The sequence below is a fragment of the Platalea leucorodia genome, assembly GCF_965183815.1.
Source record: "Platalea leucorodia genome assembly, chromosome: 1".
Classification (NCBI taxonomy): Eukaryota; Metazoa; Chordata; class Aves; order Pelecaniformes; family Threskiornithidae; genus Platalea; species Platalea leucorodia.
In genome coordinates this window covers 138,333,332-138,346,671 of record NC_138823.1, presented here as the reverse complement: position 1 = coordinate 138,346,671, position 13,340 = coordinate 138,333,332, and the positions used below count along the sequence as shown (strand labels likewise).

Sequence of the window (13,340 nt, the reverse complement as noted above, 5' to 3'; positions counted from 1 at the left end):
CCTATAGAGACTTAAGAGCATGTCTATGCCAAATATCAGTAATATGGTCAGCTCTTGTCTAACATGAATTAGTTTAAATATGGATATGGCAGAAAAGCATTAGCATATATATACCGATTATTTTCCTACAATTTACACTATGGCTGCAAATTTTAAGGAGCCCTTACCCTTTGCAGCCTTCAATGATACCTTTTCACTCCTCTGTCAATAGCATTATTGGTTGAGACAGCATAATCTAATATCCTGGCTTGCACCTTTGCAGCCAGCTCCCTTCTAAAGTCACATTTCAAAGAGCTTCTGTGAATTTTAACGGGTAGAAGGGATTAAAAGGAAATCTTCTGCAACACAAGATTTCATTAAATATATTGATGGAGTAGCTGAGAAGGATAGGGCTTTGCTTATGTCTCTTCCTTTGTTTTCAGTCAGGGCAGATGCCTGTCTTCTTAAATGAACACTTAAGGTTTTTTCTTTTCTTCTTTGGCATCACAAAAATGTGAATGCCAGACCTTGCAGCAGTACTTAGCTTTAAGAACTGCTTATTGCATGACTTCACCTGGCCCAAAAGGCTGTAGAAACCAGGTCCTTCCTCGTCCTGACTGGTTACTGGAGGGCTGGGTAGGGTTCACAGCTCGACTGGTTTTCACATCTCCCTTTTTGTCCTCCATGGTGGGCATCACCACCACTGGGATGAGAGCGCACTGTTCGAGTGTGCCATCAGAGGACATAACTTCAGTGTATCCATCTTCACAACTGCACGTTCTAGTCTGTAGGGAACAAGTGTTTTACACTGTGTAGTAGAAAAACACAGTTTTCTGTGAGCCATAAAGCATAACAACATGGATGACTGGAAGAGAAGACTGTTTTGATGAGTGCTAGCCTGCAGAGTACGTCTTTGTATATTTTCATGCAGGTTCGTATCAAATCAACAGAGATTATTCAAAATTTAATTGAAAGGTAGAAAATGGTCTGAGGTTGATTTTAACAAATTAATGTTTAGCAAAATCTCTGAAAATACCTTCTGTTGGCATAATCTTTGTAATGCAGAGAGATGTGTGGGAAGCCCTCACGGGGGTGTTTTATGCTCCAATGCAGTAGCACATACCTCACTGCAGTAAGCGTGGGGTTGACTGCACGGTGGGTTACATGACCTGTCAGCATCTGGTTGGCGCATCACTAAACAGCCCCCTGTAGGACAGAAAATCATATTTTGATATGGTAATACCTAACCACTGATGAAATTACTGATGTCATTACTTGCTACAGTATGTCATGGATTACAATTTTATTGCTAACTTGAATTTAAGAGTCCTTCTCTTATGTCAAGGTGAAGGATAATTGGTATCAAGTATTTTCTTACAGGTAGAGTAAGGATACAGCACATGTATTTGCATTCATGTGCATTTTAGACAACTAATATTTGGCAAGTGAACTTTTTGTTTTTCCCTTTGTTCCTTTGGTAGATTTCTTAAAAACCAGTTTAAATGTTTTGTTGTGCTTGAGGGAACAGATTTTGGTTCCTAGGGCCCTCCTTATGACTTACATATTAAAACTGTGGCCACAAAGAAAATAAAAGCATATTTTTGATTTATATCTTTGCCTGTTAAACTGAAAACAAACTACTCATCCAATTTATGAATGGATACCTGTTTTCTGCTGCTCCTCAGTAGTCACTTTTACACATGCTATAGCTTTGCCTCTTATGAATCCACACATACATGTCTAGTCTAAGACAGACTTTTCAGAAGGAAAGAAGTATTATCAGTAAAGCATGTAGTGAATGCTATGATACTGACGATACAGTGGGTTTCAGTCTTTTTCCTTTTTATACAGTCCTAGTTCTCATTTCTACAGCTTTATGTACAGTGCAATTATTGTTGTTATGGACCAGTACACACAATCAGGCTTTCACTATCATTTCAGCCAGAATGACTTTAAAATACATTTAGAATCAGTTTGAATTTACCTGGGTTTCCTTCTAGCTTACAGAAGAGGGATATGCATCAGGTAGTTTAAAATTTATACTGCTACAGGATGACTTATCTTGCATCTCCCAAATTAATAACATTTTTATACTGGTGTGATATGATGATGAAATCCTGATAGCTGAGGTTGGTCATGACCATAGCAGATGCAGTTAGATGTGGTTACGCAGATCCAAGTGTTAACGGGATGGCCGATGAAGAACAAAGAAAACCCTGCTGGTTGCCGTAAGTTTTCCCCACCCCCAGAAAGGAAAATTGTACATCCTAGCATACAAAACACATGCCTGTGGGAATCTATGTAATAAAATATCAGTCATCCAAGGAAGCTGCAGAAGGAAAGAGTTGCCTCATCGCCCATGGGAAACAACACCTTCAAGTAAAAAAGAACTATTCAGCACAATAATATTATGCAAGTAAGTAAGTAAATACAGGCCTCAAAATACCAACAGGACTCATAATAAAGATTTGATAATGTCTGAATTAAAATACACTATGTTAGAGCCAAACGTGCAGCGATAAGGCAGCAAAGAAACACAGTAATCGGAGATATAGGTTGATTCTAGATTAAAATAGGTAATCTCCATTTAAATCAATTGTGTATGTGCATCTATCAGTTTGAGCTCTTAAATACTGTAGTTTATACAAACCACTTTCAAAAAAACATTCAAAGCAGGTAAATGACAATCTGGTTCACGACCATATACGTCATGCAGAGAAGTTTTTGCAGAACATTATACTTAAGTGCTTTTTTTGAAAACTATCAGGAATATATAAAAAATATAGTTTTGCATTTCATGGAAACTGTTGATTGCATTGTCTGGAATTTCCCACTAGTCTTCATTTCAAATCAGAAAGTGACCACAGCTTTAAAACCACGTACAAACAAACTTTGAAAAAAGAGATACAATACAGGCCTGAGGTTAGTCTGCCTAGGAGGTCCCATCATGAAAAATCTGCCAATAACACATATTCATACCCTTGTCTTTCCTGGAATTTATCACATGGCTGTATTCAGTCACATCAGGAAAAAAAATATTATTTTTATGTGACTGACTGTTATTTATGAATATATTCCGATTTTAACAGCTCACAGCCAGAATCACCAAGACGCTATTTATTTTGAAATCTTGTAGGACTTCTAATAGATAATACCATATATTAATCTCAATAAGATTTCTTACTTACAGCTTTACTTACCATACAAGCATCTTAGCTAGGCAGAAAGCAATCAAGATGCATAAATAATGCCCTGTTGCATTCGTTGTGAACATGATGCATTTTAATATTCTTACAGCACAAGGTGACACTTGCAAAAGAGACTTTGGGCTATTGGGTATTATTTCAAAACCTTGTAAAACTAATACAGATATTTTATTTCTACTGTTACAACAGACAGTAGTGATGGATTCCATCATCAAGAAGTATTGTATTAGGAGTCCCTGAATTACAGCTCCCCTCCTGTGACTGAGCTGACAGTGTCTGGCATTGAGGATGTGCTTACAAAGTCTGGGATTCTTTTACTGTCACCTGGGCTGATATAAAAATTATTTAAACAACAAATGCATAATTCTCAGCTTAAATGAATCCCTAATTCTGATAAATAAATTCATATAAATAGATATATATGAAGATTTTCTTGAATTTGGAGACCTCAGTCATTCTTAATTCATGGTGTTTTGTGCTTTGGTTTGCACAAAAAGTAACTACATCCCATAGCTGTCCACTGAAGTATCCTGCTATAGGTTTATGTCAGGGCTTGAAATACAAAACCCTAAATTTAGAAGTGTAAAGATGTCTATGGTAAAAAAAAAAATATATGACGTAAAACATTCCAGGTCCAGTACAGAAGATAATATTTATATTTACTTTTAGCATTACATGTTGCATAATTCTGGAAAAGAAATGACATCTTTAGTATGCAAAAACATGATTCAAGACAACAGCCCATTGATTCATATATCAGGAACAAGTGTTTTTAGCAGATTCTTTTAAAAAAAAGTATTTCCTTTTGCTGGGAAAAGACACTGTCCACCTGTTTTCCAGGCTTTTGTGTGTATATAAAAAGAGTAGTTACCTGTTACGTTTAAACCATCTGACCTTTGGCACCACACGGTTCGAGAAGATCCCTTCCATGGGCTAGCCATCCACTTGTATTCATAGCACTGGCCATCTACACAGAGAACATTCACTTTTCAATTTGCTGACAAGATTTTAGGCTACCACTGGTGTGGTGGCAGCCACACTCATCAGTAGACCATACTCATTATGTTTAACAGCTTTCATGGCTAAGTACGCCCCTGCCTCCTTCACTCAGCAACTTAGAAGGGTGCACTGCACACATGGAAGCCCCAAGGTCTCTTGCACTTACTGGTTACATACAGAATAGACCAGATGTGTCCCAGACATTAACTATAATGGTTGTACACACTGCTCGTGGCGTAAGCCTAAATGTAGTTAATGGGCAAAAGAGATGTTTACAATAACCTCATAATGGTTGTGGCCCATCTGTTGTGCAAAACTCATTTAGGACTCAGGTTCCTTTCCTGGTAACACTGAGCTTCAGTCGATGCTCCAGTGCTTGGTGAAGTGGCCTGGGCTGCATCTGGCTTCACGTCTCAGCTCTGCTGTACACCTCTCATATGGCCTGGCATAAATCATGAAGTCCTTCTGCACCTTAGCTCCCTTATAAATACAAAATTCCTTTTTGCCTGATCTGTCCGGCCTCTGAATGGACAACAAATGTCTGTACAGGAAATTACTTTTCTTAGATATTTTGTCCAGTACGAGCGGTATGCGTGACTGAGACTTTTTACTGTCATTGTCATGCAATTAACACCAATTCAAAGGGCAGAGAGAAATCTAAATTTGGTTATGTATCAAAATGTAAAGGTTTCTTTTTATTAATGTTATCAAGCAGATAAGGCAACTATTTTTTCCCAAATCATAAAAAGAAATTTCATTGTTAAAAAAGGATCATCAGTTCTCCAAAGATTGTGTTTAAAGCGGTAAGATACGATAGCTGGCATTTGAAAGTTTTTCTCTTTATAGTTGATATCTGGAGAACAAGAATTTAAGTGTATTTCTACATCTATCAAATCTGTATTTGCCTAAATTTGACACCATGAATAGAAAGAAAACAAAACAATTGTTGTTCTGTATTTTTTTCTTACAGAAAGTAGCCTTATGTGTATTTTTGGTGCTTACCATTGCATGGTCTTGTTTCCAAAGCCTGTTCTGGACAGAGATGTTGATTCTCTAATTCCTGAATGATCACTGCCCGAGATCGAACTTGTATCCCTCCAAAGCCCAGATCTTCACCATTAACACAGGTTAGCTGACAAAGGCTCCATTCTGACCACTCTCTCAAGTAACAGTCCCCTGTGAAATAGCAATTTTGTAAGATGAACGATCATTATATGTGAAAAGTTTTTCCCACTGAATGTGTCTTAGAAAAAAATGTCCAAATACAGTTTCTTAATTTTCCCTCGTTATAGTTCCTTTTATCCCTCTTTTTAAACATGACATATTTAAGAGAAGACAGTATTTTGACACTCTCTGAGTATCTGTGCAGTAGAAAATAGTAATAAAAAGATTATACAAAAGCCTATTTGTTCTAAAACAGGGTAGTTTCCTGCAGCATTCCCATAAGATCACTCTCATTTTGAATTTCAGCGTAACACTCTACCCAATGTCTGGATTTTTGTAAATTTTAGGGTATTGTGCACTGTATGCTTTACACTAAATTTACCTATCTTGTTCATAATTCTTCTTTGATCTTAGAAAGAGAAAACATTGTCTAGTTTTAAAAAGATTAATTGTTGCTTATCCTCATGCAGAATTTCTCTAAACAGACAGTAGAAGCAACTGCTGGAACATTCTTTGCAAGAAAGGGAAATGGGAAGGTGATTAAAATGTCTGCTCTGGCTATTTCATGTTAGGATAATAGAGATTTGTAGAATGTTATAGTGTAAAACTGAAAAATAAAATTATAATAATGACACTAATTAGCATGATCGGCTAAAGAACATTTAAGGAAGATCTGAGGCACAACACAAAGAGCCCATTTTGCTAAAGCTGCAGTAGAAAATGGGACTAGACTGTGCACAGACTCATAAATAAACCTCTTAGTTCTCATTATTTCAGTGAAAGAGCTATCAAAAATTCATGCTACCTTGCATTATACTGATGACAGATATAATCAGTACTGTGTTGACCAGATGCCTGATTAATGAAGGAATTTTATTTGCCAGCATTAGGAAAGCATGCAAAGAAATGAATAATTGAAGAACTGATGTATACATAATAGGAAAACAAGTAGTGATTTTTGGAAACATTAGTTGGAGTGTATCATTAGCACATCCCCACAGGGCAGTTATTCTTGCTGGCTAAATGTGAGACTGTTGAAGAACAGGTTCCTGCTCAGCAAAATTTTAAAAGTGAGCAGTAAGCAGCTATATTTTTTAATAAATTTGACTAACAAGAAAACATAACTACAAGCTTTTTATTCTTCCAATTTTCATTTAATAAGTAAAAATATGTGAAAATAATTCAATTGGAATGCTGTGCACAAAGCAGTGATGGAAGCCTCTCCATTTTTTATTTTTTTCTATTTATTGAGACAACTTTACCTTCAGTCCAATCTGAAATGAACTGGAAAAAAATTCTGAGAAAGAGGAGAGTTGCAAGAGAAGAAAAACAGTACTGGTATGGAATGATAGCTACATTGGAACTGAAGGAGTTAATCACTACTTCTGAAGATACATCACTAATGACTGCTGAACAACAGCAATATAATTCAAATTCTACAAATGAGTGTTTGAAATGAACTGGAGGGGTTTTACTGGAAATTAAACAGCTGTTATAGGCTCTTAATCCTTCTCAGTATGAGGGTCATGGACCCGATCATTTATAACAGCTCCTTTGGATTCAGTCTACAAGGGCAATGATAGTGCATGGCACATCCAGCGAGTTAAAAAGCTATAAACACTCACATTTTCTCAGAGATCAAAATATTAGTTTCATTTGGAATAGCCCCTTTAAACAAAAAAATAAGACTCCCTAGCTTAGCTTCCTTAGACACCTGTAAAAGGCATCAAGTTTTTAGCCACTGTTAAAAGTATTAATAAAGCTGTTAGGTGATCTAAGCATTTAAAGCAAATATTTAGCTGTAAATCAACACTCTTTCTTATAAACACATGTTTCAAAAGATTTTGTGAAAAACTATATTCTTATTAGGTACAATCTGTGACTGAGACATGTCTTTTATAAAATTTAAAACCTGGTATTTTTTCTAATTGATTTTAGTGTCATGAAGCCACTAAAAGTAAGTAACTCTGTTGGTCATTTGATGGATGAATCCCATCCGTAAAGCATGTGAAAAAGATTTAATTGCCTGTGGCTAATGCTAGGCACTGATAACTGTAATGATACCCAACCAATCTTGAAATACAACATTTATTTGAACAGCTTTTTTTACCTGGACAAGGGACAGTGCAGGTTTCCTCAAGTATCATCTTCTTATTACCATCTATAATAGGCTCTATTTCTCCACAGAATTCCTCATCTACTACTTTGCCAACATCTTCAATGGATCCATCAAAAACCACACAGGAAATGTTCCTCACTCGTGTTCCCTCTCCGCATTGAGCATCCTGGGGAAGGAGAACATACATGGATGCTGGACAGAAGAAAGAGCCAAAAGACTAGATCCGAGCTACATGTCACTCTGTCTCCTATTATTTTTTGCTTAACTACTTATTCATTCCAGTAGGGGAAAAAAAAAAGTCATAGTTCTTTACTTCTGAAACAAACAAAGAAACAAAGAAACAAATTGTGCTGGCTGCTGCCACTGTTTCTTAAAGTATGGAGCTAATTATGCCTTTGAATTGCAACCACGGCAGTATCTCAAGTGGAGATCTCTTCTAGGATGCTGATCTATTTCCACAGGTATTCTTTTACAATAGAAGGATTTCAATTATTAGCAAAGATGCTGCTCAGGTACCAAAGTTTACATTTATACTTTGAATATCTGTAGGACATTGTTGTATCTGTTGACAAATATGAACTCTAAGAATAAACCTTTAGTTTTTATATAAGTGAGAAAGCAAATTGTTTACAGTGTTATGAAACAGGTATCTGAGCATATCACAAATATGCCTAGATATACAAGTTCCATAACTTCAAAGTCCTGTATGGCTGTATAGCTTTTACCTCTACTTTGCATGTGGACCATTGACCATATTGCCATCGATAACAAGGTTTTACTGGACAGGGTTTGAATTGCTCCATCTGAGAAGGACAAGGCCTCCCATCACCTTGAAATGGCTGATTTATGGTCCTTCTTCTGATCATTTTTCCTGTAAATAAGAAACAGCAATATAACTAACAACAAAGTGGTTAGACTGATTTATTCCTCAAGATAGTTGTATTTTGGTGAAAAGCATTGTGTTTGAATAAAGTAATTTTTTCCACATTTGACAAATTGGATTGTAAAGCAGATCTGTTGGCTCTTGTCTGTTATACGGATTTATATTTTCCAAGTCAGACACTTTATATTCTGTCTGTTTGTACTGCAAGAAGTGCAGGAGGATGTCTAATTAGGATTTCAGATTGCTCCTGTAACAGCAAACAAAAGTAGTAATTTCCTGGTTCAGAAGCCGGGGGAAAAATACTCTTTCTGAATGTGACAATATGGTTGTGGCACTTAGTGGAGATTCCGTTCCTCATCTGGAGTTTGCTGCTAGAAGAGACCAACGTGTTCTGTTCTTCCCTGAGTTAATATAGAATCATGTGTCCCATGATTGTCTGATTCCAGCAACGAGGAACAGCCTGCAACTTTGCCTCACTGTCTGTCTGGATAACATGACGTGCAGATTTTGCAGGAGATGAGGATTCTTCACTCAGGCCCGAAGAAAATTAAAATACAATAGGCTTATCCAACATTAATCTTCTCTTCAACCATGAGTAGTATGCTACCCAATATCATTGAGATACAGGTTCTATTTCAAATATTTATAAAAACAGAAAGAGGAAGACATTTTTATCCTTTTGGCAACTCTTGCTTCTTTCATATTGCAGTGGACATTAGGCCATTATGCTTCATTACAGAGAGGTCATGTAATATAACCAAAACATTTTTTGTGTACCAGTAGTGGTAAAGTGGCTGCTCTAGAGTTGGCACCTCACAAAGGTTTCCACAAAACCAACACAGCTGCGGTATTTTAATCTATGTATAGATAAATATATGAACCAAGTCTGAAATAAGATGTATATATTTAGACTTGTGTACTGAGGCTTATAATAAACTAAGGCATTACACAGATTTACCTACATAACACCTGGTGTTAGCTGGCCAAAACAATTCATCTTTAATTCCACATTTCAATCTGATGCATTTGGAACTGAACACCTTAATGATCATGACACAAATCTTCTGCTGAGAGCAAGCTACACAAGCCACGATGCAGCAGCAGAACTATATCAATCTCCCAGACAGCTGTGTTCACTGCAGCTAGCTAGAAAGATGTTTGCCAAGTGGAGCCTCGTCATTCTTGGATTCACAGCTGCTCCAACTAAGATGTCACACAAGAAAAAAAGATTTTCTTGAAAAGTACTGGAGGAAAAAACCCAAAGAACAGCAACGAGCAGAATTCTTACATACAGAAGTCTTAGTCAACTTTATGGGTATTTGCATGGGTGCATAAAAGCAGTTCAGCTTTGTGGTCACTGGGCTTATTAGATGGTTATTACTTATTGAAAAACAACAGTTACTTCCAACTTCCTGCCTAATAGGAAAATTACAGCTTCAAGGCTTACATGTGAGGTTGCCATCATCTGTTAAAAACACTGAAAATTTGAAAGCTGTTTTACATTACTATTTAAAATAAATTTTCTCACTTCTACAAATAAATTCTATACTTGGAAAGCACAGGGATTTCAGATAGTGACCCACCTTCACATTTTGAAAAAGCATAGCAACAGTAATTCTCATTCAGAAAAATATCAGGTCAATTGTTCAGGTCTTGTATATAAGAAGCTTGTAAAGAAAAATCTGGCAACATATTTAAGCCTTCAATAGAGTTGCTAGTTCAATTCTCACTCTATAAGTATTATTTTGAATATAGAAATGTAGATTATTTGAATGGAGAAGTCATGCTTTGAGAGAAGCTCAAAGAACTGAAACATTATTACATTATTAAATACTGCAGTATCAAATTATTAACTATTATCATTAAAAAATCCATAGGTCTTTCTGTTGGGATCCTAAGATGGCAGAGCTTTCAGATGTTTTTGCCTAGACCTTTTCCTTGTGGTGCACTCCCCAAGGAACACAAAAAGATTCAATATCCTTTTACTCTGAGCCCAGTAGTTGAAATTGGATTCCATATACTGCTAGCCATCCGATATCTGTAGTGACATATTCCAGACATGATTACAGAAGGAAGAAGCTTCATAGATGGGCTTCTGCCCTTCTCTTTCGTTAGTCCGTATACCTTAGTTGCCTGGCACAATGGTGGTTTCAGGTCCTTATTCAGAGACATATCAGTGCAAATAAGTAACAAGAGCTCCTCCATCACTAGAATGTGCCTTTGATATCCATTCTCTGACAAAGATTTGATTTAAAAAACTTAGATAGTGGTTAGCAACATTTTGGAAAAAACAAATTTATGTGATCACAGTGAAAGTAACTTGTCCCCCCACCCTTGTTCTGTGTTTAAAAAAATGGAATTCTGCAGCGAGTAAATTTATTGGTTTTAATCATTGTGCTCTTCTACAAGTTTAGTTTTCTAAACTCACCACTAATGAAACTTAAAAAGAAATCCCTCCCTCTTCTTCCTCCCCCCACTGGCTGAAAAATGAATATTCACATCAGTGCTTATTTTTGTCTCAATATATCATTCATCATATCTCACTTTGTTCCCAGAGCCGGAAACTATTCTAGGCCAAATTCTCATTATCTTCAGTGAGTACAGTCTCACTGAAGCATATTATTTTCATGAATAAAGCTGATTTAGATCCCCATCACTCTCTCTAGCTAGCTACATTTTCTAGTTCTGCAAAAAGAGATATTATTGGTTTTATTAAAGAAAAAAGCAGCTCAGACTTTAATATATGCCAAAGGTACATACTGACCTGTAAGGCCGCATGTTTGAGAGCACTCAGACCAAGGGGACCAGTCAGAGAGCTGACAGTTCACAGGACATTCCACCACACAGGACGTATTCATTTGCCATGTCTTCTCCAAACCAAGCTAAAAGAAAATATTCAATGGTCAGCACATAACACCCAGTCTGTGTCATCAGTGCAGGGTATGCATTTGGACATGGTGAATCTGACACAACTAAAGCTTTAAGCAAGCATGAAGTCATTACTAAATAAAAAGCAAAGCAATTAGGACATTAAAAAATCTCACTTCAAGACAGTCCTAATGCATATGCTGATTTTTAAAAACATGCTTAAATCCTATTTTCATCAATTATTTTCTAAATTAGAGCCTATAAATGGAGGGCTTCAGCCCTACAATATTACTTTATACAATAGGTAAAGGACAAAGTAATTTATGAAGTGTCAATAAAGTATTTCGAAATAGGAATATAAAAATACTGAACTATCAACAGCTATTAACAGCTGAATTCAAGTGATGGTAGGAGCCAGGTTCAAAACTAACAAAAGGAGGAGGATGGCCATGCATTGGATCGTCGGTTTATTTGTCAGATGTTGCAGATGCTAAAAGTTTACAGGAGCTCAACAGAGACTGAACAAGTTAATGGAAGAGAAATCTGAAGGTTTAAACACACAGAAACCACACTGGGCAAATGCAGTCCAAGAGCTGAAATAGGTGGAAGCTGCGAGAGGAGTAGATGGAAACTCATGTATGTCTGTCCTCCTTATTCTTCCTTAGGCGTCTGCTTATGCCTCTCTCTTGGTTTTGTCCTAATGTGTTGTGTTAAGTTTATTATATATATTATGCTATCCATTCTACTGTATGCAAAAATATTGACATGACATTGACAATGATTTGTTCTAAAAAAAATATAGCTTTGCATGTTCTTCTGAAAAGGTTTGCAAAAAGCAGAATCCTCTAACATTCTTAAAGTAAAAGCTGCAAATGCTGGAGGAGTATGAGACAAGTGGACACAGAAAATAGCCAGACTCATGTTTTCCCAAAAATATATTCTGTACTGAGCTCTTCTGTGGGCAGGAGTCAGCCTAACACTAACAAATGATGGAACCCTGACAGGGAAGGAAGAGTTTTATTGCCATGCTTGGAGATGGCACAGTGGCTACGTGGTCCTTTGGTCTGATCCTGTAAAGCCATTTCTATGTTCTTATAAACTCCCATGCTCCAGATTTTCCCCATCCAAGGAAGAAAAGAGATATTCTTACTAATACACATGAGAATATCTGGTGCAAGATGGAATACAACTGATGGCAAAAATATTAACATGACAATAATAATCCCTGCAGCCTGCACAGCTTCTGAATGAGTTAAAAGGATAGGTCGATTATAGTGTGTATGATATAAAACGTGAAATAAAATCAATCCTGCTAATATGAACAGATCTTCCCAGCATAAAAGACTGTCCTCTTCATTGGCCCTCGCCAAGACTGTCCTCACCATTGGCCATTGATCATAATTGAAGTCTTTCAGAATCCCAGGAGGCTGTGGATATCTTTAAGTAGAGAAAATCCCCACATAGTTTTTTAAAAAAAAAAAAAAAAAGGCAAACTAGACATTTCAAAACCTATTAATTTTAACAACTGGAAAGGTTAATGACATAAAACCAGCAGTTAAGACTTTAAAAAGGAAATAAAAACACTATTTCCTACTAAACACAAGCATAGAGCAATAATTAGGCACAACATTAACGTCCTCCATAAATAAACTACCACAAGTACTGGAAATGTCTTACCCTGATAGACTCACCAAGTCTTAAGTTCGCATCTGCAGTACCATTTATTGAGACAAATGAGGTTTTAGACCTCTGTTCTCCTTTATACATCAAAGAATGAGTTCTTGGCTTTTCTCTGCAGTACCATATAACATTGATTATCCAGCTATCGCACAGAGGCAACACCTGAAACCTATGGATAATCTGGAATTTGGATAATTAGGAAACTGGAGAACCATCTTTGAAGTCTATATTTGGGTCAAATCTTCTGAGCAAAGGCTTTAAAGCCTGCTGAATTGATTCCTGCCAATTATAGAAACACGACTGCTCTCTTTCAAGACTGGCCTTCTCAGCTGGACATTGGCAGCTAGAGAAGGAAAAGCCCAAGAGAGATATTAAAGGTGAAAAGGAGAAAGCTGAAGGCCACATTACCCACAGTGATCTGCCATCTGCATATCTTAGATAC

At 36.6% G+C, this 13,340-nt stretch overlaps 1 protein-coding gene across 1 annotated transcript in view; it reads right to left on the bottom strand.

The window, feature by feature from the left end:
* THSD7A (thrombospondin type 1 domain containing 7A) overlaps positions 1-13,340 on the bottom strand; it is a 204,421-nt gene that overhangs the window by 4,656 nt on the left and 186,425 nt on the right. The window contains exons 20-26 of the mRNA XM_082321586.1: positions 11,115-11,232; positions 8,193-8,338; positions 7,459-7,633; positions 5,187-5,360; positions 4,057-4,152; positions 1,103-1,185; positions 554-764 (exon numbers count right to left, since the gene is read on the bottom strand). Of these exons, the coding sequence (XP_082177712.1) occupies positions 554-764; positions 1,103-1,185; positions 4,057-4,152; positions 5,187-5,360; positions 7,459-7,633; positions 8,193-8,338; positions 11,115-11,232 (1,003 nt within the window). The remainder of the gene's footprint in view (positions 1-553; positions 765-1,102; positions 1,186-4,056; positions 4,153-5,186; positions 5,361-7,458; positions 7,634-8,192; positions 8,339-11,114; positions 11,233-13,340) is intronic.